Source organism: Mustela nigripes, chromosome 5 (assembly GCF_022355385.1).
Source record: "Mustela nigripes isolate SB6536 chromosome 5, MUSNIG.SB6536, whole genome shotgun sequence".
Lineage (NCBI taxonomy): Eukaryota > Metazoa > Chordata > Mammalia > Carnivora > Mustelidae > Mustela > Mustela nigripes.
The window spans coordinates 2,867,559-2,894,126 of NC_081561.1; the positions used below are offsets into that span (position 1 = coordinate 2,867,559).

The 26,568-nt window shown below is 39.5% G+C and overlaps 1 protein-coding gene across 1 annotated transcript; it reads left to right on the forward strand.

The window, feature by feature from the left end:
* The first annotated feature begins 18,639 nt into the window (after positions 1-18,639).
* Positions 18,640-24,676, forward strand: LOC132018515 (large ribosomal subunit protein eL30-like). The gene is made up of 2 exons (XM_059401489.1): positions 18,640-19,049; positions 24,555-24,676. Exons 1-2 carry the CDS (start codon positions 18,707-18,709, stop codon positions 24,674-24,676), a joined length of 465 nt encoding a protein of 154 aa, XP_059257472.1. The 5' UTR covers positions 18,640-18,706.
* Positions 24,677-26,568: the final 1,892 nt, after the last annotated feature.

Consider the following 26,568-nt stretch of genomic DNA (forward strand, 5'->3'; position numbering starts at 1 on the left):
TCAACACTAATACAATAATAGTAGGGGACTTTAACACTCCCCTCACTGAAATGGACAGATCATCCAAGCAAAAGATCAACGAGGAAATAAAGGCCTTAAATGACACACTGGACCAGATGGACATCACAGATATATTCTAGAACATTTCATCCCAAAGCAACAGAATACACATTCTTCTCTAGTGCACATGGAACATTCTCCAGAATAGATCACACCCTGGGTCACAAATCAGGTCTCAACCAGTATCAAAAGATTGGGATCATTTCCTGCATATTTTTAGACCACAATGCTCTGAAGCTAGAACTCAATCACAAGAAGAAATTTGGAAAGAACCCAAATACATAGAGAATAAACAGCATCCTCTAAAGAATGAATGGGTCAACCAGGAAATTAAAGAAGAATTGAAAAAATTTATGGAAACAAATGATGATGAAAACGCAACAGTTCAAAATCTGTGGGACACAGCAAAGGCAGTCCTGAGAGGAAAATAAATAGTGGTACAAGCCTTTCTCAAGAAACAAAAAAGGTCTCAAGTATACAACCTAACCCTACACCTAAAGGAGCTGGAGAAAGAACAAGAAAGAAACCCTAAACCCAGCAGGAGAAGAGAAATCATAAAGATCAGAGCAGAAATCAATGAAATAGAAACCAAAAAACATTAGAACAAATCAATGAAACTATGAGCTGGTTCTTTTAAAGAATTAATAAGATTGATAACCCCCTGGCCAGACTTATCAAAAAGAAAAGAGAAAGGACCCAAATAAATAAAATCATGAATAAAAGAGGAGAGATTACAACTAAAACCAAAGAAATACAAACAATTATAAGAACATACTATGAACAACTCTATGCAAACAAATTTGACAATCTGGAAGAAATGGGTGCATTTCTAGGGACATATAAACTACCACAACTGAACCAGGAAGAAACAGAAAACCTGAACAGACCCATAACCAGTAAGGAGATTGAAACAGTCATCAAAAATCTCCAAACAAGCAAAAGCCCAGGGCCAGACGACTTCCCAGGGGAATTCTACCAAACGTTTAAAGAAGAACTAATTCCTATTCTCCTGAAACTGTTCCAAAAAATAGAAATGGAAGGAAAACTTCCAAACTCATTTGATGAGGCCAGCATCACCTTGATCCCAAAACCAGACAAGGATCCCATCAAAAAAGAGAACTACAGACCAATATCCTTGATGAACACAGATGCGAAAATTCTCACCAAAATACTAGCCAATAGTATTCAACATTACATTAAAAGGATTATTCACCATGACCAAGTGGGATTTATTCCAGGGCTGCAAGGTTGGTTCAACATCCGCAAATCAATCAATGTGATACAATACATTAATAAAAGAAAGAATAAGAACCATATGATACTCTCAATAGATGCTGAAAAAGCATTTGACAAAGTACAACATCCCTTCCTGATCAAAACTCTTCAAAGTGTAGGTATAGAGGACACATACCTCAATATTATCAAAGCCATCTATGAAAAACCCACTGCAAATATCATTCTCAATGGAGAAAAACTGAATGCTTTTTTGCTAAAGTCAGGAACACAGCAGGGATGTCCATTATCACCACTGCTATTCAACATAGTACTAGAAGTCCTAGCCTAAGCAGTCAGACAACAAAAGGAAATTAAAGGCATCCAAATCAGCAAAGAAGAACTCAAACTATCACTTTTTGCAGATGATATGATACTATATGTGGAAAACCCAAAAGAATTCACTCCCAAACTGCTAAAACTTGTACAGGAATTCAGTAAAGTGTCAGAATATAAAATCAATGCACAGAAATCAGTTGCATTTCTCTACACCAACAACAAGACAGAAGAATGAGAAATTAAGGAGTCAATCCCATTTGGGTGCAATTGCACCCCAAACTATAAGATACCTAGGAATAAACTTAACCAAAGAGGCTAAGAATCTATACTCAGAAACTATAAAGTACTCATGAAAGAAATTGAGGAAGACACAAAGAAATGGAAAAATGTTCCATGCTCCTGGATTGGAAGAACAAATACTGTGAAAATATCTATGCTACCTAAAGCAATCTACATATTTAATGGAATTCATATCAAAAAACCATCCTTTTTTTTTTCTAAAGAAATGGAACAAATAACCCTAAAATTTATATGGAACCAGAAAAGACCTCGAATAGCCAAAGGAATATTGAAAAAGAAAGCCAATGTTGGTGACATCACAATTCAGGATTTTAAGCTCTATTACAAAGCTGTCATCATCAAGGCAGCATGGTACTGGCACAAAAACAAACAAATAGATCAATGGAACAGAATAGAGAGCCCAGAAATAGACCCTTAACTCTATGGTCAACTAATCTTTAACAAAGCAGGAAAGAATGTCCAATGGAAAAAAGACAACCTCTTCAATAAATGGTGTTGGGATAATTGGACAGCCACTTGCAGAAAAATGAAATTGAACTATTTCCTTACACCACACATGAAAATAGACTCAAAATGGATGAAGGACTTCAATGTGCGAAAGGAATCCATCAAAATCCTTGAGGAGAACACAGGCAGCAACCTCTTCGACCTCAGCCGCAGCAACATCTTCCTAGGAACATCGCCAAAGGCAAGGGAAACAAGGACAAATATGATATTGGGATTTCATCAAGATCAAAAGCTTTTGCACAGCAAAGGAAACAGTTAACAAAACCAAAAGACAACTGACAGAATGGGAGAAGATATTTGCAAACAACATATAAGATAAAGGGCTAGTATCCAAAATCTATAAAGAACTTAGCAAACTCAACACCCAAAGAACAAATAATCCAATCAAGAAATGGGCAGAGGACATGAACAGACATTTCTGCAAAGAAGACATCTGGATGGCCAACAGACACATGAAAAAGTGCTCCACATCAGTTGGCATCAGGGAAATACAAATCAAAACCACAATGATATATCACCTCACACCAGTCAGAATGGCTAAAATTAACAAGTCAGGAAATGACAGACGCTGGCGAGGATGTGGAGAAAGGGGAACCCTCCTACACTGTTGGTGGGAATGCAAGCTGGTGCGACCACTCTGGAAAACAGCATGGAGGTTCCTCAAAATGTTGAAAATATAACTACCCTATGACCCAGCAATTGCAATACTGGGTATTTACCCTAAAGATACAAACGTAGTGATCTGAAGGGGCACGTGCACCCGAATGTTTATAGCAGCAATGTCTACAACAGCCCAACTATGGAAAGAACCTAGATGTCCATCTACAGATGAATGAATAAAGAAGATGTGGTATATATACACAATGGAATACTATGCAGCCATCAAAAGAAATGAAATCTTGCCATCTGCGATGACATGGATGGAACTAGAGGGTATCAAGCTTAGCGAAATAAGTCAATCAGAGAAAGACAACTATCATATGATCTCCCTGATAGTGAGGAAGTGGAGATGCAACATAGGAGTTTAATGGGGTAGGAGAAGAATGAATGAAACAAGATGGGATTGGGAGGGGGACAAACCACAAGTGACTCTTAATCTCACAAAACAAACTGAGGGTTGCTGGGGGTAGAGGGTTTGGGAAAGGGGGGTGGGGTTATGGACATTGGGGAGGGTATGTGCTATGGTGAGTGCGGTGAAGTGTGTAAACCTGGCGATTCACAGACCTGCACCTCTGGGGATAAAAATACATTATATGTTTATAAAAAATAAAAAATTTAAAAATTTAAAAATAAAATTTTTTAAAAACCAAAAAAAAAAAAAAAAAGTTGGCACAATGGCCACATGGGGCTTAAGGGCTTAAATTTTCACCTAACAAAGCCTAGTGAAAGAGCTTCTTAAGCCATACTAACCCAGCTTTGCTACTCAGTGGCTCTTTGCCTTTAGGGGGTATTGTTTAACTCCCTATGCTTAGTTCCTTTTTATGAAAACTAGGTATACCACCCAAGTTACGTTAGGCGGTAGATAGTATACAAGGTATTTGAACCTTGGAATTTAAAATAAAGAATCTTTCATTTGGTATAAAGTATGTAACTCTCAAGATAAAAAGAGAACAATAAGATATTGTGGAGAGGGTAAATTCAAGAAGCATCTACCACCCCCAGAATTAGAGTAATAAGAGGCAAAGTTTGGAATAGTTAACTTTAGAAGTTGGGAGGAAAGGTCTTGTGTTAGTCTGCAAGGACCATTATAATAGAGCATCACAGACTGGGTGACTTGAACAACAGAAATTTACTTTGTCTCAGTTCTCAGTCTGGAAGTCCAAGATCAATATGTTAGTAGGGTTTGTTCCTTCTGGAGGCTACAAGGGAAACTGTTCCAGAAGTTTCCCCTAGCTTCTGGTGATTTGTTGACAATCTTTGATATTTTTTGGCTTATCGAAACATCACCCCAATATATGCCTTCATCTTCACATGGTGCCCTGTCTTTGTACATGTTTGTGTTCAAATTTCTTCTTTTTATAAGGACATGAGTCATATTGGATTAGGACCCATCTTAATGACCCTATCTTAACTAATTACCTCCACAATGACCCTATTTCTAAATTAAGTCACATTCTGAAGTACTGGAGGAGGTCAGAATTCAACATATGAATTTTTCAAGGGAGACACAATTTAGCCCAAAACATGTCCTGCAGAGTCAAAACAGACCTCTGAATAGGGTGTGCTTTTGGCTAGTGCTAGCATCTTTGGATCAGAGGAGGGATCCTTTGGCCTCGACACAGACCTCTGAGGAGGGGACACTATCGGTCTGGTGCCAGTGGCTCAGAGGAGATGCAATGATGCTGATCTAAGTGTAAGAAAAACTTCAAATTTGATTCATCCACTGATTCAAGAAGAAACAATAGCTCCTGGATTGAAGAAATGTTATTAGAGTGACCCCGAAAGGAATTGTGAGCAGACAGGAAACCACCAGGAAGGAGCAAATTATACTTCCTGTTCTATCTTTCCTGTCTCTTGCTCCAGTGGGCAGAGCCAAACACGGAGTTGGAAAAACAGACATCTGGTTTTGGAGCCCCTGCCCCAGCAGAGGATAGGAGGAGAGCTTGGTGGTGAGATCCAATAATATAACCTACCCCATAGTTCACTTACCATCCAGACATACCCTGCTGCTATTTGAAATTCCACACTACATCAAAACACCTCTAAATATTTCCACCTAAGATCAACTATCTTTGGAACAAAGATGTACTTACCCTCTCCCCAAAATGAAGAAAAGCAACACTCATTGCACCTGTCTTTGGGAGGTAGTCATGTTGTCTGTCTCTAGGCTATGCTAAGTATTCCTCAAATTCAGCAACAATCTCATGTAAGTGTTCTGTCACTCAAAGACTAGACTAAACTTCCCTCACATCAAAAGGTGTATAAAAAATAAGTGGTAGCAGAGTCAAGAAGAATAAAAAATTAGTATATATGCATACATTTTGCATAAATATACAAAAAATATGTATAGGTGTTACTATCCATGTTGTTGTACCTAATCATGAAACCATACTTGATATATTTCTAAGCACCTACATTGATACATAACTCACATATGATAAAATTTATCCATTTAAAGTATACAATTCAATGGCTTTTTATTCAGAGTTGTGTATATTCACAGAATTGTGTAACCATCACGGTAAATATTTTAATCACTCCCTCCAAAAAACCCTGTACCCACAAGCAGTCACTCCCCATTCACCCTTCTCCTAGTCTTTGGCAACCATAAGTCTACTTTCTGGCTATTTTGAAAGTTTGTATGTCATATTAATGATATAATACAATATGTGGTCTTTTATGTCTAGCTTTTTTCACCTAGCATAATGTTTTAAGGCTCTTGATTTTTTTCAATAGTTGATATTTATAATAGGTTAATAACTGGCATAGTGAGTAATAGTAATACTTATTCTGTAGAGTTGTTACAAGAATTACACATAAAATTCTTAAGATAATTCTTGACAGAGGTAGCACTTAATAAATTAAACCCATTGTTGGTTGTTTCATTTGATGCAGAAATATTTATGGAGATGAACAATATTATATGCTGGTCTTACTGAAAAAATCATCAAAAAATTTTTGAAATGTGAGAATTTTCAGAAGAGAAAGTAGTGATTACCAATATACTTGGGGTGAATTGAGATTTTTCTTTTGTTGCTTCTGGATAGGTCCCAAGTTTCATTATGTACTGTCTAGGTCAGCCATAGCATAAGGTCAACAGGCAGCTTTTATACTCACAATGTTCTTCTGAAATGTAGGAAAACACTTTGAGTTATTGTATTCTTATATTTCACATCAAAACTCGGGTCCCTCAAATGTGTGTTCTATATATTGAAACTAAAATGTGTATTATATGTATGTTTTGTGGGTTTTTCTCTCCAAATAAACTTATTTGGCTATCCAAGTCTTTGTAATACCAATATTAGAGAGTTGAAGGTGTTGTTCAAAGTACTTTCATGGAGAAGGAACTTAGGCTAGAATTCATCTAAATATCCCTACTTTTCATACTCTGGATGCTCTACTGCCAACTTGGGAGTAGTGCCAAGCACTGCCAACGTGGGAGAATTCCTCATTTCCCATACAAGAATTCCCAGCCCTTAATAGGGGCTCCCCAAAGACTGAGTCAGCTAGAACACTTAAGGCAAGGATACTAGCTGTGGGATCTTGGGGATAAAAACTAACCTTCCTCAAGTGAGACTGAGATGAGCTCAGGCCTGAGGCAAAGCCAGGACCATTCTGAAGCCAGCATCCTTGTTAAGTTCTTGATGGATGACCTGTGGCCAGAGAGGTGAGACTGACCTCCCATGCCCCACACTGTGGTAATGGTTATGTGTGGACCAGGCACAGCATGACTTTCACCTGGCCCACAAATGCAGATGGCTGTCTGGACTCCTGAGTCTTGCTTTTTGGAAAGCCAGGGCACCCAGGAAGAAATGTGGTACCCTCAGATGTGTGGGAAGAAACACAACTGGTTTCCCTAGCAACCATTTCCTTTATTGTAGCTCAGCAGTGAAGACTTAAGGACAGTTCTCTTTGTGTATAGTTTATCATTAAAATTCTTTTAATAAATACTTTAACAATATTGTCTGAAATACCTCTCTTTAATGTAATAATTATTTAGATTTAGTATAGGGAGTTTATTTCATTTTTATAAAAACACTATTTCTGGGTATTTAAAAGAATTACTTTGGGGAATTATTGTTTAATGAGTACAGAGTTCCAGTTTGGGAAGATAAAGTTCTGGAGATGAATGATGGTGATTGTTGAACAGTAATGTGAATGTACTCAGTGCTGTTGGATTGTACACTTAAAATGGATAAAAGAGTGAATTTTTATGTTATATATATGTTTTTTAAAAAGAATTAAATAAGGGCATTGAGTCAGACTTGGGCACAAATGATTGCTCCATTTGCTAAATTACTTACACTTTTAATAGACACATAGATCAATAGAACAGAACAGAAAATCCAGAAATGAACCCACAACTCTATGGTCAATTAATCTTTAACAAATCAGAAAAGAATATCCAATGAGAAAAACTCTCTTCAACAAATGATGTTGGGAAAACTGGACAGTAACATGTAAATGAATGAAACTGGACCACTTTCTTACACTGGACACAAAAATAAATTCAAAATGGATGAAAGACTTAATGTGAGACAGGAAACCATCAAAATCCTAGAGAAGAACACAGGAAATAACCTCTTTGATGTCAGCTGTAGCAACTTCTTACTAGACATGTCTCCAGAGGCAAGGGAAACAAAAGCAAAATGAACTATTGGGAACTCATCAAAATGAAAGTTTTCTGCACAGCAAAAAAAAAAAAAAAAAAAAAAAAAACTATCAAAATTAAAATTCAACCTACAGAATGAGAAAAAAAATATTTGCAATTACATATATAATAGTTAGTGTCCAAAGTCTATAAAGAACTTATAAAACTCAACACCCCCAAAACAAATAATCCAATTAAAAATGGGCAGAAGGCATGAACAGACATTTCTTCAAAGAAGATATCCAGATGGCCAACAGATACATGAAAAGAGGCTCATCATCACTGATCATCAGGGAAATACAAATTAATATCACAATGAGGTAACATCTCACACCTGTCAGAATGGCTAAAATCAACAACACAAGAAACAACAGGGGATGTTGAGAAAGGGGAACTCTTTTGCACTGTTGGTGGGAATGCAAACTGGTGAAGCCACTGTGGAAAACAGTATGGAAGTTCCTCAAAAAGTTACAAATAGAACTTCCTTATGATCAAGCAACTGCACTATGAGGTATTTACCCAACTAATACAAAAATACTAATTCAAATATGCAAACAATGAATCTTGGAACACTGCATCAAAAACTAATGAAGTATTGTATGGTGACTAATATAACACAATTAAAAAATAATAATAAAAGAATTTAGGAAAAAAAATACTAATTCAAAGGGACATTTGTACCTCAATGTTTATACCAGTGATATTTACAATAGGCAAATTATGGAAACAGCCCAAGTGTCCAACAATTAATAAATGAATAAAGAAGATGTATATATATACTGAAATATTACTCAGCAATCAAAAAGAATGAGCTCTTGTCATTTGCAATGATGTGGATAGAGCTAGAGAGCATTATGCTAAGTGAAATAAGTCAGTAAAAGACAAATACCCTATGATCTCATTCATATGTGTAATTTAAGAAACAAAACAAATGAACAAAGGGGGAAAAAAAAGGAGAGAGGGAAACACATCAAAAGACTCTTAACTACAGAGAACAAACTGATGGTTACCATAGGGGAGGTGGGGTTTGGGGGATGGTGAAATAGTTGATGGGGATGAAGGAGGGCACTTGTTATATTGAGAACCAGGTGTTGTATGAAAGTGTTGAATCTCAATATTGTGCAGCTGAAACTAATATTACCCTGTATGTTAACTAAAATAAATAAACAGACCAACAAATAAGTCAATAATTAAGTAAGGACATTGAGTCAGACTTGGGCAAAAATGATTGCTCCTTTTACTAAATTACTTACTCTTTCAAAGACCATTTCCATATTTGTAAAATGAAATAATAGTTCTTCCCTCATCAGATTGTTGCCAGGCTTAAGTGAGAAATGCACAGCAATAAACACAATCTCTGGCACACAGGTAAACTCAGTGTTGCTCTAGAGGAGCAGCCACTCAGCCATGCTCCTAGCTAATGTGTCTCTCCCTCTGGGCACTGGTTTTCATCTCCTCTTGCTTACTCAAGTGAATCACTCCAACACCAAGCCTCTCTTTCTGGAATCATCATATTTTTCTGCTTTACTGGATCATTCACATCAGTGTTCAAACATGCCTTTATCTCTCCTAACAACAGCAATGACAAAAACGTTCTCTGGACTCCATTTCTTCTACCAGACACTGTTCTATTTTTCTGCTCCATTTTACAAGAAAACCTCTCAGAAATGTTGCCTACACATGCTGTTTCTACTTCTCCCCTCATTGCCTCTTAAGCCTCTCTGATTTGGCTTTTGTTGTCATAGAACATGCTCCTGTAATGTTCACCAATTATGTCCATGTTGTTAACTCCAACATGGGAATTCCTGGTCCTATTAACTAATCCTTCCCATGACCCAACTGATGACTCCCTCCTCTTTGATATACTTTCTGCCTTAGACACCAAGATTCTCCAGGCTTTCTCCTCCATTAGCTGGCCACTAATTCTCGTCTCCTTTGCAGGTTCTCCTTTCCTTTGGGACTCTCAATGCTGGCATAGCATTCTGAGGCTTCTCTGTGGTCCTCTTCTACATTTACATTCACCCTGGGTGATCTGATGACTGAGATTCTGTCTGTATGCAGGTGATTCCCAAGTGTCTAACTCCAGCCCAGCTCTCTCCCCTAATGCGAGACTCCTATATCTAGCACCTCCCTCTGAATTTCTGGTAGATAGAGCACATTTAGTATATCAGAAACTGAACTCCACAGTGAGTCTTCCCCATCTTCCTAAATGGCAACCCTGACCTTTCAGACGCTAGTGTCAAAAAACTGAGGTGTTTTTCTTGCCTCTCCTGATAGACATACTCTTGAAAGAAGCTATTATGGTTCTGTCTCCCCTTCAAGATATAACTGGGATCTGGCCACTCCTCGCTATTTTGAGCCACCAAATGCTTTCTTTCCTAGACCCTACAATTGGCCTCCTGCCAGGTGTCCCTGAAGTCACAACTGCCTCCATAGTCTATGACCATTACAGTGGCCACAGCCATCTTTTCAGGATGCAACTCATATCAGACCACTTCTCTGCTTAAATCTTGTTCCCAGTCCTTGCAAATGTCTTCAAGGCCCAGATATGATCTGCCTCCACCCAAGTACCTCCCCCACCTACCTCCTTTTCCACCTATCTTACCAGGACCAGCTTGTTGGCTTTTTTGCCTCTCCTCAACTTCCCAGACATACTCCATCCTCAGGGCCTCTGCCTGGAGTGCTCTTCCACCCACAATCCATGTCACTAAAGCTTCTACCTTCTTCCAAGTTTTGATCCAATGTCACCTCAAGATGTGTTTCGCCTCCTCTACACACGATCTTCAGATAACATTGGCTTACCTTCAGTAAGGTAACTTACAAGTTACTATTCTCAGTCTGCCTTCCTCCCAGTAGAGTGTAAGCTCCTTCGTTGTAGGGATTATCCTCAATTTTTTAATGATTTTTTTTATATGCAGGAATAGGGTCTGGCCCATAGTGAATGCTCCAAAAATACATGACAGTGAATGAGTGAATAAAAACAGAGCTATCGTAATAGTTTTTGGTCTCTGGTAATCTTTATGTATCTCCTCATTTTGTGGTATTTCATATAATTTATATATATGTGTGTGTTTATATTGCTATAACAAAATCTTTATTAATTTAATGTACACATAATATTTTATATCAATAGTGAACCAGCTTTTTCTGTGAAGGGTCAGATAGCAAATATTTTCAGCTTTGGAGGTCACATTTGTCTCATAGCTTGTGAGCTATTTAAAAACATATATAGATTTATATGTTATGGTTAACATATAATGATTACTCCATCATTGGACATATGAACTATTTGCTGTTTTTCACTATTACATATTTATGGTTCACACTTATTTGTCTATTATATTTACTTCACATTTTTTCCTATTTCATTGTTTTCCTTTTTTTCCCTTTTCTTTATTATTTCTTCAACTGATTAAGAAGTAAAAGAATGATTTCTATAACATTATAGCATGTTATTTGACCGTTTAAAAATTCTTTTGTTAATTTTTTACAATATAAAAATCAAGAATACCCATTATACAGAAAAATTCAAAGAAAAAGTACAAATCACAAGAAGAAGTAGAACTCAAGAGTAACCATTAGTAATATTTTATGGACTTTTTCCAATCATTTTTTCTCGATGTGTATGTGTATGTATAATTTTAAGAAATCCACAAAATCTGCATAATGTTATATATATATATATAATTTTTAGTCTTGAATTTCCCCCTTCATAAGAGCCTTTTCTAATAGCACTAATGTTTTCCCATAATACTATTTAGATGGATGCAAGATATAACATTCTATAATAATTTATTACTGTTAACACCTATTGAAGCTGCTTTTGTGTTTTCAGCAATCTTTTTCTGAGTTTCCAACTACTTTTTATGATCAAATCCTGGAAGGGGAATTGTGTTTTGGGGGTCTCTTTTTGACAAATACTTTTGCAGTGAGGTTAGACTAACACACAGTTCGCTGAAACAGTGCCAGGCAGGGTATACTTCGCTACATACCCAGCAACCTTAAGTAGGAGGAAGAATTGATCCTGTGCAGGTAGTGACACACAAGTTTGTTTTAAAAGTGCCAGACTTGCTAGATAAGTCCTGTATCTTCTCTTGTCTTTTATCTGCATCATAGTGTTTCAAAGCACATCGTTTGAGTCAAACAAACATTGGTTTAAATCTTGGTTCAGACACTTAATACTATGACCATAGCCAAGTTATTGACCCAGTTTCCTTGCTTGCTAAACAGAGATAATGACCCACTTCAGGGGCTGCTGCTAGAATCAAAGGATGTAATGTAGGTACAGTGCACAGAAGTGTTCTTAGAGATTTTTTAATGAGTGTTAGCTAATCTTAATTTAATTCATTCTCTGCTTTGTTTAAGGCACATACACATACTCCTTTTTAATTTTTTAAATTTCAGACTTGTTTGATGACTTCTCTGAGATCCTGAAAATTTCTTCTTGAGAAAGCTTTATTTACTTTCAGGTAATTTTTCCCTTTTGGCATTATCCTTGGAGATTACCTCATTGAACCTTAATAATCAGGGATTTATTTAAGATCATTTTACTCATATTTTCTGACTGATAATGGAGAAGATGTTCCTATTCATGGAGCCTCTGCCCAGAGATCTGTGAACTGGGCAGTATCAGCTACCACCTTGAGGGAGAGAGAGTGAACAAACAGGCAGTTTTAACTGGGCAGGTAGAGGGTTTCATGGGGTCACTTAGGGGCACTAAGCCCTCCTGCAAAGCTCCAGTGCCTCTTAGGGGAGTTTGATGGCAAGTTGGAGAATACTGCAGAGACCGTTCCGAGAGAGAGAAAGAACAAACCTGAGGGACACAGGAGAAGGTTGGGGGCCAAGACCCTCTGGATCTCAAACCAAAAATACTTCTCACTCAGGAGCCATAGCAACTAGGAGGATCACTAAAACGCATGTCCCTCTGGTAGAGCATTCACTTCTGTTGATCTTCCTTTCTCTTCACTGAACTTCTCTTAAATATATCGTGGCCAGAAAGCCTGGATGGTAGAGACTTTTTTTTTTTTTTTTTTCTATCCTATGTGTTTCTCCAACTGGCTATCTTTTGTGTTTCTGGGTGGGAAGGGGTTTGGGCCAACGACATATGATGAACTCTCTTGACCTTCATGCTAAAGGCAATTCTAACACCAGCTGAAAGGTTAAACTTCCAGCCATAGGCTGAGCGGTTTCCCTCAAATTCACATGTTGATGCCCTAACCCCCCATACCTCAAAATGTGACTGCATTTGGACATAGAGTCTCTAAGGAGGTAATTAAGTAAAAGGAGGTCTTATGGGTGGGCTCTAATCCAATCTGACTGGTGTCCTTATAAGAGAGGAAATTAAACCACAGGCAGGTACACAGGGAGAACACAACCATCCACACACCAGGGGGAGAGGTCTGAAGAGATCCCTCCCTCATAGCCCTCAGAAGTAACCAACATTTCAACATCTTGGTCTTGGAATTCTAGTCTCCAGAACTGTGAGACAATAAATTTCTGTTATTTAAACCCCGGTCTGTAGTCTTTGTTTAGCAGCCCTAGCAAACTAATACTTGTACCATATTCTGTCTTCCTGGGATTACTGCAATAGCATATTCCTCATTTCTCAGCTGTTATTTTGCTGCCCAGAAGCCAGAGTAATGGTTTTAAGTGTGAATCTCAGCATACCACTCTTCAGCTTTTGTTCCTTTAGTGGTTTTTCAGATGAAGACCCAAACCCTCATGGTCTTCCAGGTTTCTGCCTACTTCTACAGGTTCTTCTTACGCCTCTCTCCTCTTTCTCCTTTGTTCCCTCTGTTACTCTTTAAATGCCGCTTGTTCCTTTCCCCTGAGGACCTTTGCTTATGCTGGTCTCTTCGTCCCTTAGCTAACTGTGTTTTGGTTTCTACCCATCCTTCTCATTCTACCTCAAAACATCTTTTCCTCAGAGAAGCTTTCTCCTGTTTTATGATCATATAACTCCTTGAGCAGCTATTTCATGTCATATAACATAATTGTAATTACTATAAATAATAGATTGTGGAATTAATCATCCCATATCTGTTTTCCTCACAGAACCAGTACTGTTTAGAACTTTCAGCACTTTTGAAGTTTCTATCATCTGTATTAACACTGTCATGACTAGCCACATGTGGCTATTGAGTAATTGAAATGTGGCTAGTCCATATGTGATTTTCATTAATTTAAAATTTAAAATCAAATAGCCATACGCCTGGCCACCACTATGTTGGAAGCACAGCTATGGGCTGCCAACTCCACAATGGTGGATGGCAATCTTTCTCTCACTGCCATGTCTGGGATTATGCCTTCCCATTCAATTACCTGTAAATAAATGAATTTAACTAACCTAGTTTTGACCAAAGAGTTTACATATTTCAAACTAAATGTCCTGCATAAAAAGTATTGCTCTGACTTGCTTCACATACTCAGCAGGACAAACTACTCTCATTCTTCCCATCACCCTTTCCCTGTCTAGAAGAGAAATTTGGGTCAATGGTGAGCAACTTTTCAAGGTGTACTATGTATGGGGCAGGAGGTGGAAGGTTGGGGGAACCAGGTGGTGGGTATTAGAGAGGGTGCGGATCGAATGGAGCACTGGGTGTTGTGCAAAAACAATGAATACTGTTATGCTGAAAAGAAATAAAAAAAAATTTTTAAAAATCACCTATTTCAAAAAAAAAAAAATCACTTCCCATGTAGCACTTTGGTATGGATCACATGTACAGGTGGTTTTTAGAAAATAAGAACAAGAATGGAGTTATTAATCTGATAGAGGCCAAATGAAAATTTAAAAAGCAAGGTGAAAACTAAACAGAGCTAATAAAATTCTTCAAAGAAAAAGGCAAATATTTTGGGTTTAAATGAAAGGCAAAAACAAAACAAAACCCCACCAAAAAACGAGTTTGAAATAGCAGGACTAAGTTAATTCAGGTACGCAGAGACAACCTCAAGCAGACAAATTGCTCAGGCTTAAAAATAGGTATCCCAACAGAACTGGGTACATAATCTCTATAAAGAAAGAGCTAACTTCTAATTAGCTTACCAGACAAAATTCAGGACACTCGGTTAAATTTGAATTTCAGATAAAGAATTAATAGCTTATCTGAAATTCAACCTTATCAGAAAATAAACTTCATTTGTTATATTTTCATTTATTAAGGGGTACAGCCCTGTTTCAAATACTTGAGAATAAAACAGCCATAGAAGAGGAAATTGTTCCAAATCAGAGTATATATGTCCTACCTTACAGTTTGATAGTCAGAAATGATGGAGAGTCTTTCTTCTTCCTTGACTCCCCTTTTCCTTTGCTAGAAGCCCCATCTTCTTCTCTTGATTACTTTTGCAAATAGCTAGACCCAGTCTTAGCATTTTTCAGAATTTTATTTCTGTGCTAAAGTATGATTCTTTTGATCTGAGTGTTTCTGTTCTTTGAAAAGCAGCAGAAAAAAAAGGTGATAGCCATAGACCCCAAGAGCTCCTAAGGATAAAAAGTTCGTTTTAATAAGCTTTATAGCCTCAGAGTCTAGCACAGTGCCTGGCCCAGAGCTTTAAGCAATTGATGCTTTCTTTTACTTTATATATGTTACAATTTCATTTACACTGGATGTAGAGAGGGACTGAATTGTCACCAACATGACCATATGTGATTCATCTTTTTATTCCATTGTTTTTCACAGTGCCTCAAACATAAGAGGATCTCAATAAGTGAACATTGAACTAAACTCAACTATTTAAGGCTATGTGATTCCTTCCTACTAGGGTAAGTGTTTCTTGAGAACCATTTTTTTTATTATTTAGCATATCATGGAAATTTGGCTTTGTTAAACACCTCATAACCACAATTATTATTTTATTACTTTTTTATTCCTTTGGGTTTCTTGTTCACGGTACACAGTGCTCTCTAGTGTGACAGATCTTGGCATTAGTAATTCCAAACCTCAGCTCTCTCTCATCATCTAGCCCAGTGTAATGACAAGAGTACTTGAGATTCTGGCTGAGTAAAGAAAGTGGATGTAAGTGAAGCAGACAAGGTAGAAATGAACAGAGTGACATCTGGAGAGGAGCATAGCCAGAACTCAAATCTAGCCTGTGTCCAGCTGACCTCCCCTCTCATTGATTACCACTCTCCTCCAGATGACCCAGATGATGGACCATGGGACTTTTCACCCAGGCTGGTTAGAGTCTGTCCCCAATCAACCTCCAGCCCCTCCAGGTAGGCAACACCAAGGCATACTCATCAACAATTTTCCCTAGCACTGTGGCTAAGTTTGGGTCTGATTTCGCATCCCCCAAATTATGCAATGTGTGAACTCTCAAATAATCTTTTAAAATCTTTAATTTCTTTGAATTTTTTGCACAAAATTCACATATAAGAATTCTAGTTTGGCCACAACCTTTTTAATTAAATTAAATATAGAAGGCAAATGAGACTACTAGTCATCCAGGTGGTAAAATGTTTGGATTTAATTTATGCACACTTTTTCCTGGATCTCTAAGATAGATTTTATGGTTTTAATCAAAAGTATAAGCTTTCAGAGTAATGCTAAGAGATGGTCCATTGAACTGTATTCTTAGAATATGAAAGACATCCAATCATTCTACAATCTCTACATTATAAACTTTTATGTCTCGACTATAGTTAATTTTCCATCACCCAAACTCTTGGCTGGACTTTCACATTTTCTCAATAATGACTTCTCTTCCTTGGCTTGTCATGTTAAATTTAGCAGAAACTGGGATGCTAATCACCTCTGCCCTAGTTCCTCCTCTATTAGGTCATTTCTGATGCTATCTTGGACTTCTTTTATCTTGTTGTGGGTCTCCCCATCACTGTGTTCCATGTTCATAAGAAAATGTTTTTTGGCTATCCACTTAGGCAGACCTATCAGACCTTTTAGGTAAACTTACCTACATCTGGAATCTAAACCATTGGCTGCAGGATATAAGCCTTAGTGCTCCTGCATTAACAATGGAGAGTGGAGTGTGGTATTTATTAAAATGCTTGTTGAGATGCCTCACACATGAATGTTTTTTAAGTGGGAAGTAGAAATGTTCCTTGTGTATAAAGAGCTATAGCTTCAGTGAAAGGTAGAAAGAGAGAAGCTTTCCCCCCTTCTCTCCTACACCCACCACAATTATGTCTTTTGGGGCTTAGCAAAATAATTGCATGGAGCAGGAAGAAATAAGGTGGAGACAAAGTGCAAAGATTTTCAGATTTTATCAGTTAACAGACCACATAAAAATATTCCAGAGATTATTATTCCTGTAGACAGTAAGTGGTGAAAATGTGGTGTGAAGCTGCTATCTCATACTCAAGACATAGCTTCATCTGCTCTTTGCTTACCTCCCCTACCTTGTCTCTTACAGACCCGCCTGCCCCACACTAAAAGCTACACTCATACCAAAATAATCTCACCTTAAGCCTTTGACTACCTCTCCTCTATCTCAAACACCATCACTTCTTCTACACATTGCCTGGCTATTCATATTCACCCTTCAGGTCTCAGCTTAGGTGTCACTTCAGCGGGAAGCCTTCCTTTAACCTCCATGGGTAAGGAGAACCTCCTGTGTGTCCCATCAGTGCTCTGTGCTTACTTCTACTTTTGTCTGACATATTATTTTGAAGAAGTCAGTTTATCTGTCCACTTTGGGACTACCCTCACTGTTCTCTCTCTCTCTCTCTCTCTCTCTCTCACACACACACACACACACTTATATGATTACACCAAGACACACATATGCACCAGGACAAACATGCCTATTAGATACACACGTGTGAACATACAGGTATACCCAGCTTCAGGGCCAATACTGTGTCTAGTTCTCTGCTGTAACCAAGCTTTGTTTGGACAAATGTTTTACTTCCTGAGTGATCTTGATTGACCTAGTGTTAATAAATTCAGAATAATATGTACTAGATCAATTTATTCACAACTGCTGGAAGACTAGACTGTGATGGTCTGCTGTCCTCATAGGTGTCATAGCACTTATGAAAAAGGGAGGGGAAAAGTGATTTTTAGTTGTCAGTGTGCATTTTTTACCAAAAGAATTAGGAAGGGGGCAGTTCTTAAAGATCAAGTATAACTGATAGAAAATTCAAGATGATAAAGTTTTAGGCATGTAATGAAAGAACCAAATAATGTTGCCTCAGTCCATTTACAAAATGCACAGTAGTGATTTATGGTAGTCACACTGGGCAGTCCAAGCAGCAGGGAACATCACTGCCTTGCTCAAAGGTGGAGGTCAGTTAGTACACTTCCTGTTCGTATCCAAGATTCTTAGCATAGTATTTGACACAGAGAACATGCTCATTAGATTATTTTTTATTTCTTAAAATTTTCTAATTAAAAAAAAAACTATTAAGTTTGATAACTCAAAGTCATCTTTCAGAGAGATTTGTTAATCTGTCCAGAAAAGAATTGACACATTTGAAAAATGTTTAGTTGGACACACCTTTCAAAAGGAAAGGTGCCTCAAACTGTAACCATAGATCTATCTCTCCAGGCCAATCACACCAACTTCCTGAACATAAATTGCCTAAAAATGTTCCTGGCAGGCAGCAGATCAACCAGCAAACAAGTGAATTTGTCTTTATAAATCCCTTTGCTATTCCCCTGTGTTGAGTCCTGCTGATGTGGCATGATGTTACCCTGTTGGGGTGGTCTGGCATGGTCACCATGATATAAGGCATGGTCTGGTAGAAGTTACAGCCAGGGACTAGATCATTTTCTTAAAACAAAGGCTATATAAAGGTAACCAGAAGTTGAAAAAAATTAAGTTCTTATTCTACACAGATTTATTGCTGAGTCACATCCTTGAGAAAGACTCTCTTGATAAAAATAAACTTTCAGATGATAATATGTGATTATTGTAGAAAATGGATAAAAAAAAGATGAATACCCGCTTTTTTCCTTTCTCTCTCCCGGCCATTTTGGCGGCTGCTCTTGGTTGGGGCCATCCCGCACCTAAGGCAGGAAGATGGGGGCCTCAAAGAAGACGAAAAAGTCGCTGGAGTTGATCAACTCCAGGCCCCAGCTCATTATGAAAAGTGGAAAATACATGCTGGGGTACAAGCAGACTCTGAAAATGATCAGACATGGCAAAGCAAAGCTGGTCATCCTCGCCAACAACTGCCCGGCCTTGAGGAAACCTGAAATAGAATACTATGCCATGTTGGCCAAAACTGGTGTCCATCACTACAGTGGCAATAATATTGAATTGGGCACCGTATATGGGAAATACTACAGAGTGTGCACGCTGGCTATCATTGATCCAGGTGATTCTGATATCATTAGAAGCATGCCAGGACAGACTGGTGAAAGTAAATCATGCAGAATTTTTCTTTAATAAAACTGGCCACAGCTTGTTTTTTTTTTAAAAAAAAAAAAAAGATGGATACCCAACTTTTGTATCAACATGAGTGGGACTGGAGGAGATTATGCTGAGTGAAATAAGTCAAGCAGAGAGGGTCAATTATCAAATGGCTTCACTTACTTGTGGAGCATAAGGAATTACATGGAGGACATTAGGGGAAGGAAAGGACAAGTGAATTGGGGGAAATTGGAGGAGGAGGTGAACCATGAGAGACTGTGGACTCTGAGAAACAAACTGAGGGTTTTGGAGGGGAAGGGGTGTGGGGAGTTAGGTGAGCCTGGTGATGAGTATTAAGGAGGGCATGTTTTGCATGGAGCACTGGGTGTGGTGCATAAACAATGAATCTTGGAACACTGAAAAAATAAAATAAATTAAAATTTAAAAATACAATAAAGTATTAGGGGAGATTGAATTTTCTGAGATGCATTGTCATGGTTAGGATTTGAATATGTGTTCTTTTACTCTTCTTTATCTATGCATATATATGTTTATAAAATAGGGATCATTGCATTTCTGACTTTATATTTTACCTTTTCCATCTAACATCGTAGCATGAAATATTTTCCTGTATTAGTAAACATTCTTTGAAAGTGCCAAATGACAACTGTACATACACACACAAAATATATTTAGTCATTCTTCTAGTATTTCTATTCTAAACAACACTCAGATGACACTCCTTTTCTTTAAATCTTGTCCACAGTACTGATCATCTTCTTGGGGTAGTTTTGTAGAAAATAGAAAGACTTCTGGGAGGCTGGTAGTATGCTCTTCACTTCAGGTAGAGCTAGAAAAGAGTGGTGTCTGACCGGTTAAGCCTGTGCCTGAAGGACACGTCCTGTACTGCATTGGTTCCAAATGGCTTGGCTTGGGCCCATCAAATCCTTGAGCTTCTTTGTAAGAGTTTCTTAAATTTCCTGGCTTCTAAAGAAGAGAGGACCTCTCCAATATTAATTCCATAAGCTAAGGAGAAAAGGAAAAGAAAGTCTATTATTCCTTGAAAGAGATGGTAATATATTTTCCAGCAATGTCATCTCATCTCACACATCTTTGAGGGACTAGGTGTTAATCTGAAGGCTATTCAAGTTCATAAAATGTGCTTTTTCCTTACAATGACCTTTTGTTGGAGGTACTCAAGGTTTGTTTTTAGAAACCATTCTTACTTAACTGAGAACCTCGTTTTAAAATTATTTTTAAAATCAGTTATATTGTGTCAAGGGGTCTAGAGCAAAGGCTTGCTTTTCCTAAACTTAGAAAAATGCGTCTGTGCTTTCCAAAATGAAATTACTTCAGTCCTGATTTTAATAATACACTGCTATATATGTATGTATATGATATAATACATAGACAAAGGAACATATATAATAATGTATAATTATATACACAAGTATATAGCAATTTGTAGTCTAGAAAACATTTCCAACTACAATCTCCTCTTTTATTTATTTGTTTGTTTGTTTGTTTATTATTTATTTATTTCAGAGAGAGAGATACACATGAGAGAGAGCATGAGGGGTCAGGAGCAGAGGGAGTGGGAGAAGCAGACTCTCCACAGGGATCCTGACATGGGACTTGATCCCAGGACCTGGGATCCATGACCTGAGTCAAAGGTAGGCACTTAACCAACTGAGTCACCTGGGCATCCCTATGATCTCTTCAGATAGATAACAGAACCTTAGGTGTGGTATATGTGATTTCAATTTTACTGGTAAAAATAAGGAAGTTTAAGGTTAAGTAAGTTGTCCAAGGTCACCTGCCTGGTTCACGGGTTATTAGATGATCCTCCTACCCCTGACGCCTTCCCAAACCGCCCCACTACTACACAGCTTCACTAAAATCATCCATGAAGTTGGTGACTGGTTATCCAATCTTGGTTTCAGTTTCATCCTGCAGAACACACAGATGTCTCCACACCTCATAGAGATATGACAAAGACAACTAAATTAGTCTAAAAACTGAATATTCACACACACACACACACACACACCTCCTATTTACAAAAAGAATTTAGAATGGTGACCCCACATTAGAGACAATAATAGTTTCACTGAAAAACTCAGGAGCAAAAGAAGATATTAATATTATGGAATCTTTAGCATCTCTTTATTATACACTGCATGTTCAAACTCTGGGATGATATCAAAATGAGAGTTTTCCTTCTCATCAATACCATGTGAAGATCAAAGTAGCATCATAAAACACAAAGGTGCTATGTATTGATTAAAAATCTGACCTAATGAGATTCAAAAGAAAAAAGACACTGGCTTGCCATGCATGGGCAGATGAAGAGAATGGCTCTGGCGTTTAAAATATGAAATAGAAGGTACAAACTCAGGAAGCAACATGTCTACAGTCCACTGCAGAAAACAATAAGTACAGATACCCCTGAAACAGCTTTCACTTTCCTGAACTTCAAGTTCATTATCTGCAACAAAGCAGCATACTTGCTTTGTGGATAGTGGTTCTGCCAGTGGATAGTTTATATGAGACTACTTGGTTAAATGAAGTTTGTAATTGTACCCAGCAAAATTCTTTAAATAGTAAACTGTCGGGAAAACTAATACAATGTGAAATACACTGCAAATATAAAATGCAATGGAAATGCTTCATGGCGGGGTGATGAAAGCACAGATCGCCAGTCCTACCTGGGACTCCACCATCACAGAGTATGGCAAGTGTAATTCTGCCTTTGCAGATCTTTTTTAGAAAGCGAACATAGAACCCTTTCTGACAGATGTTACCTCTCCAAGCAATGCTTGATCCCTAAGTCTCCAATAATGTCAAGACAAATTTAGCTTCTTAGCCATCAGGTCAGGGTCAGACCTGCCTCCCCTCCGATCACTTGTGGCCGCAAGGGGCAGACATGGACCTGCTTCTTTGCTTATTCCCGCCATCCCAAATCCTGCTGGGCTGAATGCAGGACTCCAAGCAGGTTCTTAACACCTTTCTAGACAGTGGTGACTTCACATTTGCTTCAGGGAGGAAGGCGTGCCACCAACAAAACCTGCAGTTTTCCAGATATGCCTTGTTTAAATTTCTAGAAGAGGATTCTTTCTCCCTCCATCCCACCTTTCTTCCTTTTCTTTTCTTATTTTTTTTTTTTTTTGAAATGGCATTTCTTTTTTTTTTTAATTTTATTTTTTCAGTGTTCCAAGATTCATTGTTTATGCACCACACCCAGTGCTCCATGCAATATGAACCCTCCTTAATACCCACCACACGGATCACCCAACCCATCCCCTCCAAAACCCTCAGTTTGTTTCTCAGCATCCAAAAGTAAAAAATAACAGATCTCCTGAGACATCTTGTGCTGGCCACTTGCTATAGGCTCACTAGGGCCCTCTATAGCTCAAGTCGGGTGACTACCCAAGTCTGCTCCTGTGTTCCACCTACAGACAGGGAAATTTCTTTTCATTAGTCAACAAAGAGAACTAAATATCCTTCAAACAAAAATATATATACCATAGTGTGTATCTACACAACAAAAATACTACATATTATATACTACATGCTATATACTATAATGTATATATACACACACCCAATAAAAAGTACCAAATATCTCCATCAAAACAAACATGCATACATATATATGTATATAAGTATTGTTTGGGGAACAGTTACACACACACACACACATACTCAGTAGGTCTGTCCTGGTTTCTCAGAATTTCTGAGTAAGTTTTGACATATGCCTCCTCAGCAACCTAATGCTCAGATTTGAAGGGCTCCTCCTGCCTGCAGCACAGTTCATCAGGACCACCCCTGATTCCCATGCTGTTCCTGGATCTCCACGGTGGTGGCATGGTGAGGTCATTGTGGGGTAAGTCTTTAACAATTCCTGATGCCTGGGCTGCAGGGCGACAGATCCTGATTTGTGTGACCTGGGCCTGGGCCTTAGCATTCTTTCATGCATTCCCCAACTGCTCAAAGGAGCAGCCAGGGGCCAGAACCACTGGCTCTGTCTTACCTCTGACTCCTCAACTTGCCTTATATTTTAGTTCTTTGCATGCCTCGAGACTTAAGAAGACGAGTTTAAACAGAGCTTTTTTGGCACCTACTCCAGGGGTGGGGTTCCGTCCTTTGAGCTGGGATCCTTTTGGGTTTGAGCTTACCTCACACTGTGACCAGCTGTCTCAGGAAAAGACCCAAGGGCTTTCCAGGACACAGGCTTCCAGTGCTGCAACCAGGTCCTTGTGACTCCTGTGCATCGTCGGGCCCGGTATGGTCAGACTTATTCACCTTACACCCCTTTCCTCCTGGCAAACACGCAGCGGCCGAGGGACACTCACAGGACTGGGAAGCAGACTTTGAGAGCTGCTGGAAACTGCAGACATAACATATGCTCCTTCCTGGACCACATACCCAACTTTAGCCTTGACTTTAAATCCAACGGCACATCCGGGTCCTTGCTTCACCTTCAACATCATCCACACCTTCTCCTCCCCACAATCACTAGTTCAAGGTGTGATGTAGACAAGAAGGGAGTCAATAGTGAAAAGAACATTGTTTCTGCAGGCATTCTCTCTCCTTCACTACCAATCCCCCCCAGGCTGTTAAAGTGGTGTGTGTGTGTGTGTGTGTGTGTGTTTACACATCTGCTTCCTGGCATTCATGCTCTCAGTTCTAGGAGTCTGTTGTCTTCAATATGAATCATACTTCGATTTCTCCCGAATAAGCACCTTGGGTTCTCCTCACCTCCCCCAAGTCACCCCAACAGGATCATCAACCCTTTGGAAACAAGGAAATTAGGGTGGCAAATGTGTCCACTCATGGCATTGCTGGCCACTACAGATGACCACTTGTGATGTGGCTGTAGAGAAGGGCTAGTGCTCTCGGGGCAACACCATCCTCCACACACCTCAACTCCCCCAGTGGAGTCAAGTCACTTTCCTTAAGCTTCTATTATTCCTGTGTGAGTGGGTAGAATGAAAGTTGCTGTGAAAATTGAGTAAAATAATGTGAGAATTAAATGCCTAGCGTGCAGTAAGCACTAACTAAATGTGTGAGCCAGAGACACCCATATATTCTTTCATAAGAATTATCACCTGCTCACCAGACCTAAGACTACCTATGTGTGTCCTTTTGCCCTTTTCACCTGCTTCCTGCTCCCATTGGTCTTTCAGTACGGAATGGGGTTGCTCTGCCCCTAGTTCCTGGGATGACTTTAAATGCTCTGTGCAATGGAAAGAATCAGCAAGATTCTGGGGGAAAATGACCCTAGTTTATTCCAACCTCAATGCTATGAAGCCCCTAGCACTGGGCACCCCCACCTGAAACCTTGCCTGGGGGAGGGCCATCAAGTGCATGCTTCCCCCTTCATGTTCTGGTTGCACTGGCCCCCTCAGCACCTGTGTACTCTGCTTCTTTCCCTTACTCATGTCTCACAATGTGGTGAATGGGACAAAGAGAACATACAGTCCCACTCCAACCTGTGTCTTCCCTCCTGCAGGGAGGGGACAGCAGATGGCTGGGCCCATGGCAGGATGTTTGGGCTACAAGGGGATCAGCACCTGCCCCCACACAGAGCATACAGGCCCCTTCTTGCTGTGCGAGTCTGCAGGAATTTCGTGATGACTTCCAGAGGTGGGACTAAGGTCAGAGCTTGGGCAATGCAATGGGAATCGATGTAAATCAGTTAGGGGGATTTTATTCCCTAATCTGAATGGGTGTCTTGTGTTGAGGAGAGAAGTGGAAACCAAGCCCAGCACACTGCTGTGGGCCTCCTCGGACTTGGTTTTCATGGCCGTGGACATGACAGCTTGACAACTTCCGTGGCCGTTTTGGGGGATCGCCTGGCCTCTGGGAGGCTGCTTGGGCTAACTTAATGATAGAGTATGGAGGGGAAAAAGCCCATTTTGGTGATGCCCATGTGCTCAGAGTCCCTAGACAAACCCAGTCTCTGAAAAATAACCCATTGATCCCACTTGTCTTTTCAAAGGCAATTTAGAAGAGACTTCTAGACATCTAAGGCATCATTTGTTTACAAGGCCCTACTTCAATTATCAGTTGGAAGCTAATGTTTCACAGACCACATGTTTAAATGCTCACCTCTCCCATTGTTTATGAAAAAGCAGAGCCCAGGATTTCCAAGCGTGGCTTGGCTCTTCCAGAGGGCCCGGCCGTAGGGGGCTGGAGAGCAGAGGAGGTCAGTGCTCCCGCCTTCAGGAATCTCTGAGCTCGCCGGAACCTTCCAGTGTGTGGGTGGTAGATGTATCAGCTGACAGGGGGAAGTGAGAGCGTGAAGGCGGCCACCCAAGACTTCAGGTCACCGCTGACACTCCTGACGGAGCTCAGATCTCAGCGCTGGGAGGGCACCTGCTCCCCTTGCCAAAACAAACCAGCCCCTGCTAGGGGCACATTGCAAAGGAAAGGGGAGCCTGAGGGGCGGGGAGCTCTGGGTTTCACTTAAACCGGCTCAAATAACCAGTTTACAATGATGAGATGTTCTTGGGCATCGGGGGTAGAAAAAAGGCCGAGGCTCTGCTCCAGATCTGGGGAGCATTAATATGCATCAGGGCAGAGTTCTCAAAATGAGCTCTTGCTCTGGTGGTCCTCTGCCGACAGGATTTCGAACCGCTATTTGTTGTCTTTAGGCCGGAGGAACCATCTGGTTTTGATTCAGGTGGCCTCAGGCTTGCCTCAGAGGTGAAAAGGGTGTGCACTCAAATTGAATTTCTCACAGATTTCAAACCAGAAGAATCCCAGCTTTCTCACACAAAGCCCACTCTGCTTGGGCAGCCCCTGGCCCTTGAAGCCTGGCATAAATCAGTTTCACCTGTTTGGCTAAATGAGCACATGCTAACCTAATGAAAGTGACTCGTGCAATCAGATAGTTTCTGTGTGTGTTCTAGTGTAAGGGGGGAGTGAACTCTCAGTGACCTCCTGTCACTTCCCTTCGTGGTAGGGACAATGGTTCTGGGTCCTAGAAGGGGAGCGACAGGACTTGGACCATCACGGAATTGGGTAGTTCTGAAAATGTGCCAGAGTCCTCTATCCCTACTGATTAATATTAAGGGAAAAGGAGGTTTTCTTTCTACTGTGAGCTGTTAAAATTAAAATTTCCATGGAGGCCGCTGGATCAGGTTGAGTCTTCCGATGAAAAATGTTTGGACTTTTGTCCCTCGTTTCAGAGGTCAGGTCTGGAAAACGGAACTCACGTTATAAAGCCGAGTGAAGAAACAGTGAGTTAGAGTCTCTTGGCAGGATATCTGGTTAAGTTGGTACACCTGCTAGGAATATTCCTCTAAGTATGGCTATCCCTATATCTAGGTGCTACATGGGCACCCCTGGGACCCGCGACTTGTCACCATTACTCTTCTACGTTAAAAACCACAGATCAAGTAAACAAACAGAAATTGAATCTTCTAAAACAGGGAGCAGCAAATCATGGCTGGTGGGCCAAATTCAGGCCGCATCTGCTTTAATCTATAAAGTTTTATTGGAACACACACACACACACACAC

Coding starts and splice junctions, on each gene's coding strand:
- LOC132018515 (XM_059401489.1), top strand. CDS start 18,707: ATGGGGGCCTCAAAGAAGACGAAAAAGTCGCTGGAGTTGATCAACTCC. Junction 19,050..24,554: donor GCCAGGACAGACTGGTGAAA/GTAAATCATGCA, acceptor TCCCTCCTGCAG/GGAGGGGACAGCAGATGGCT.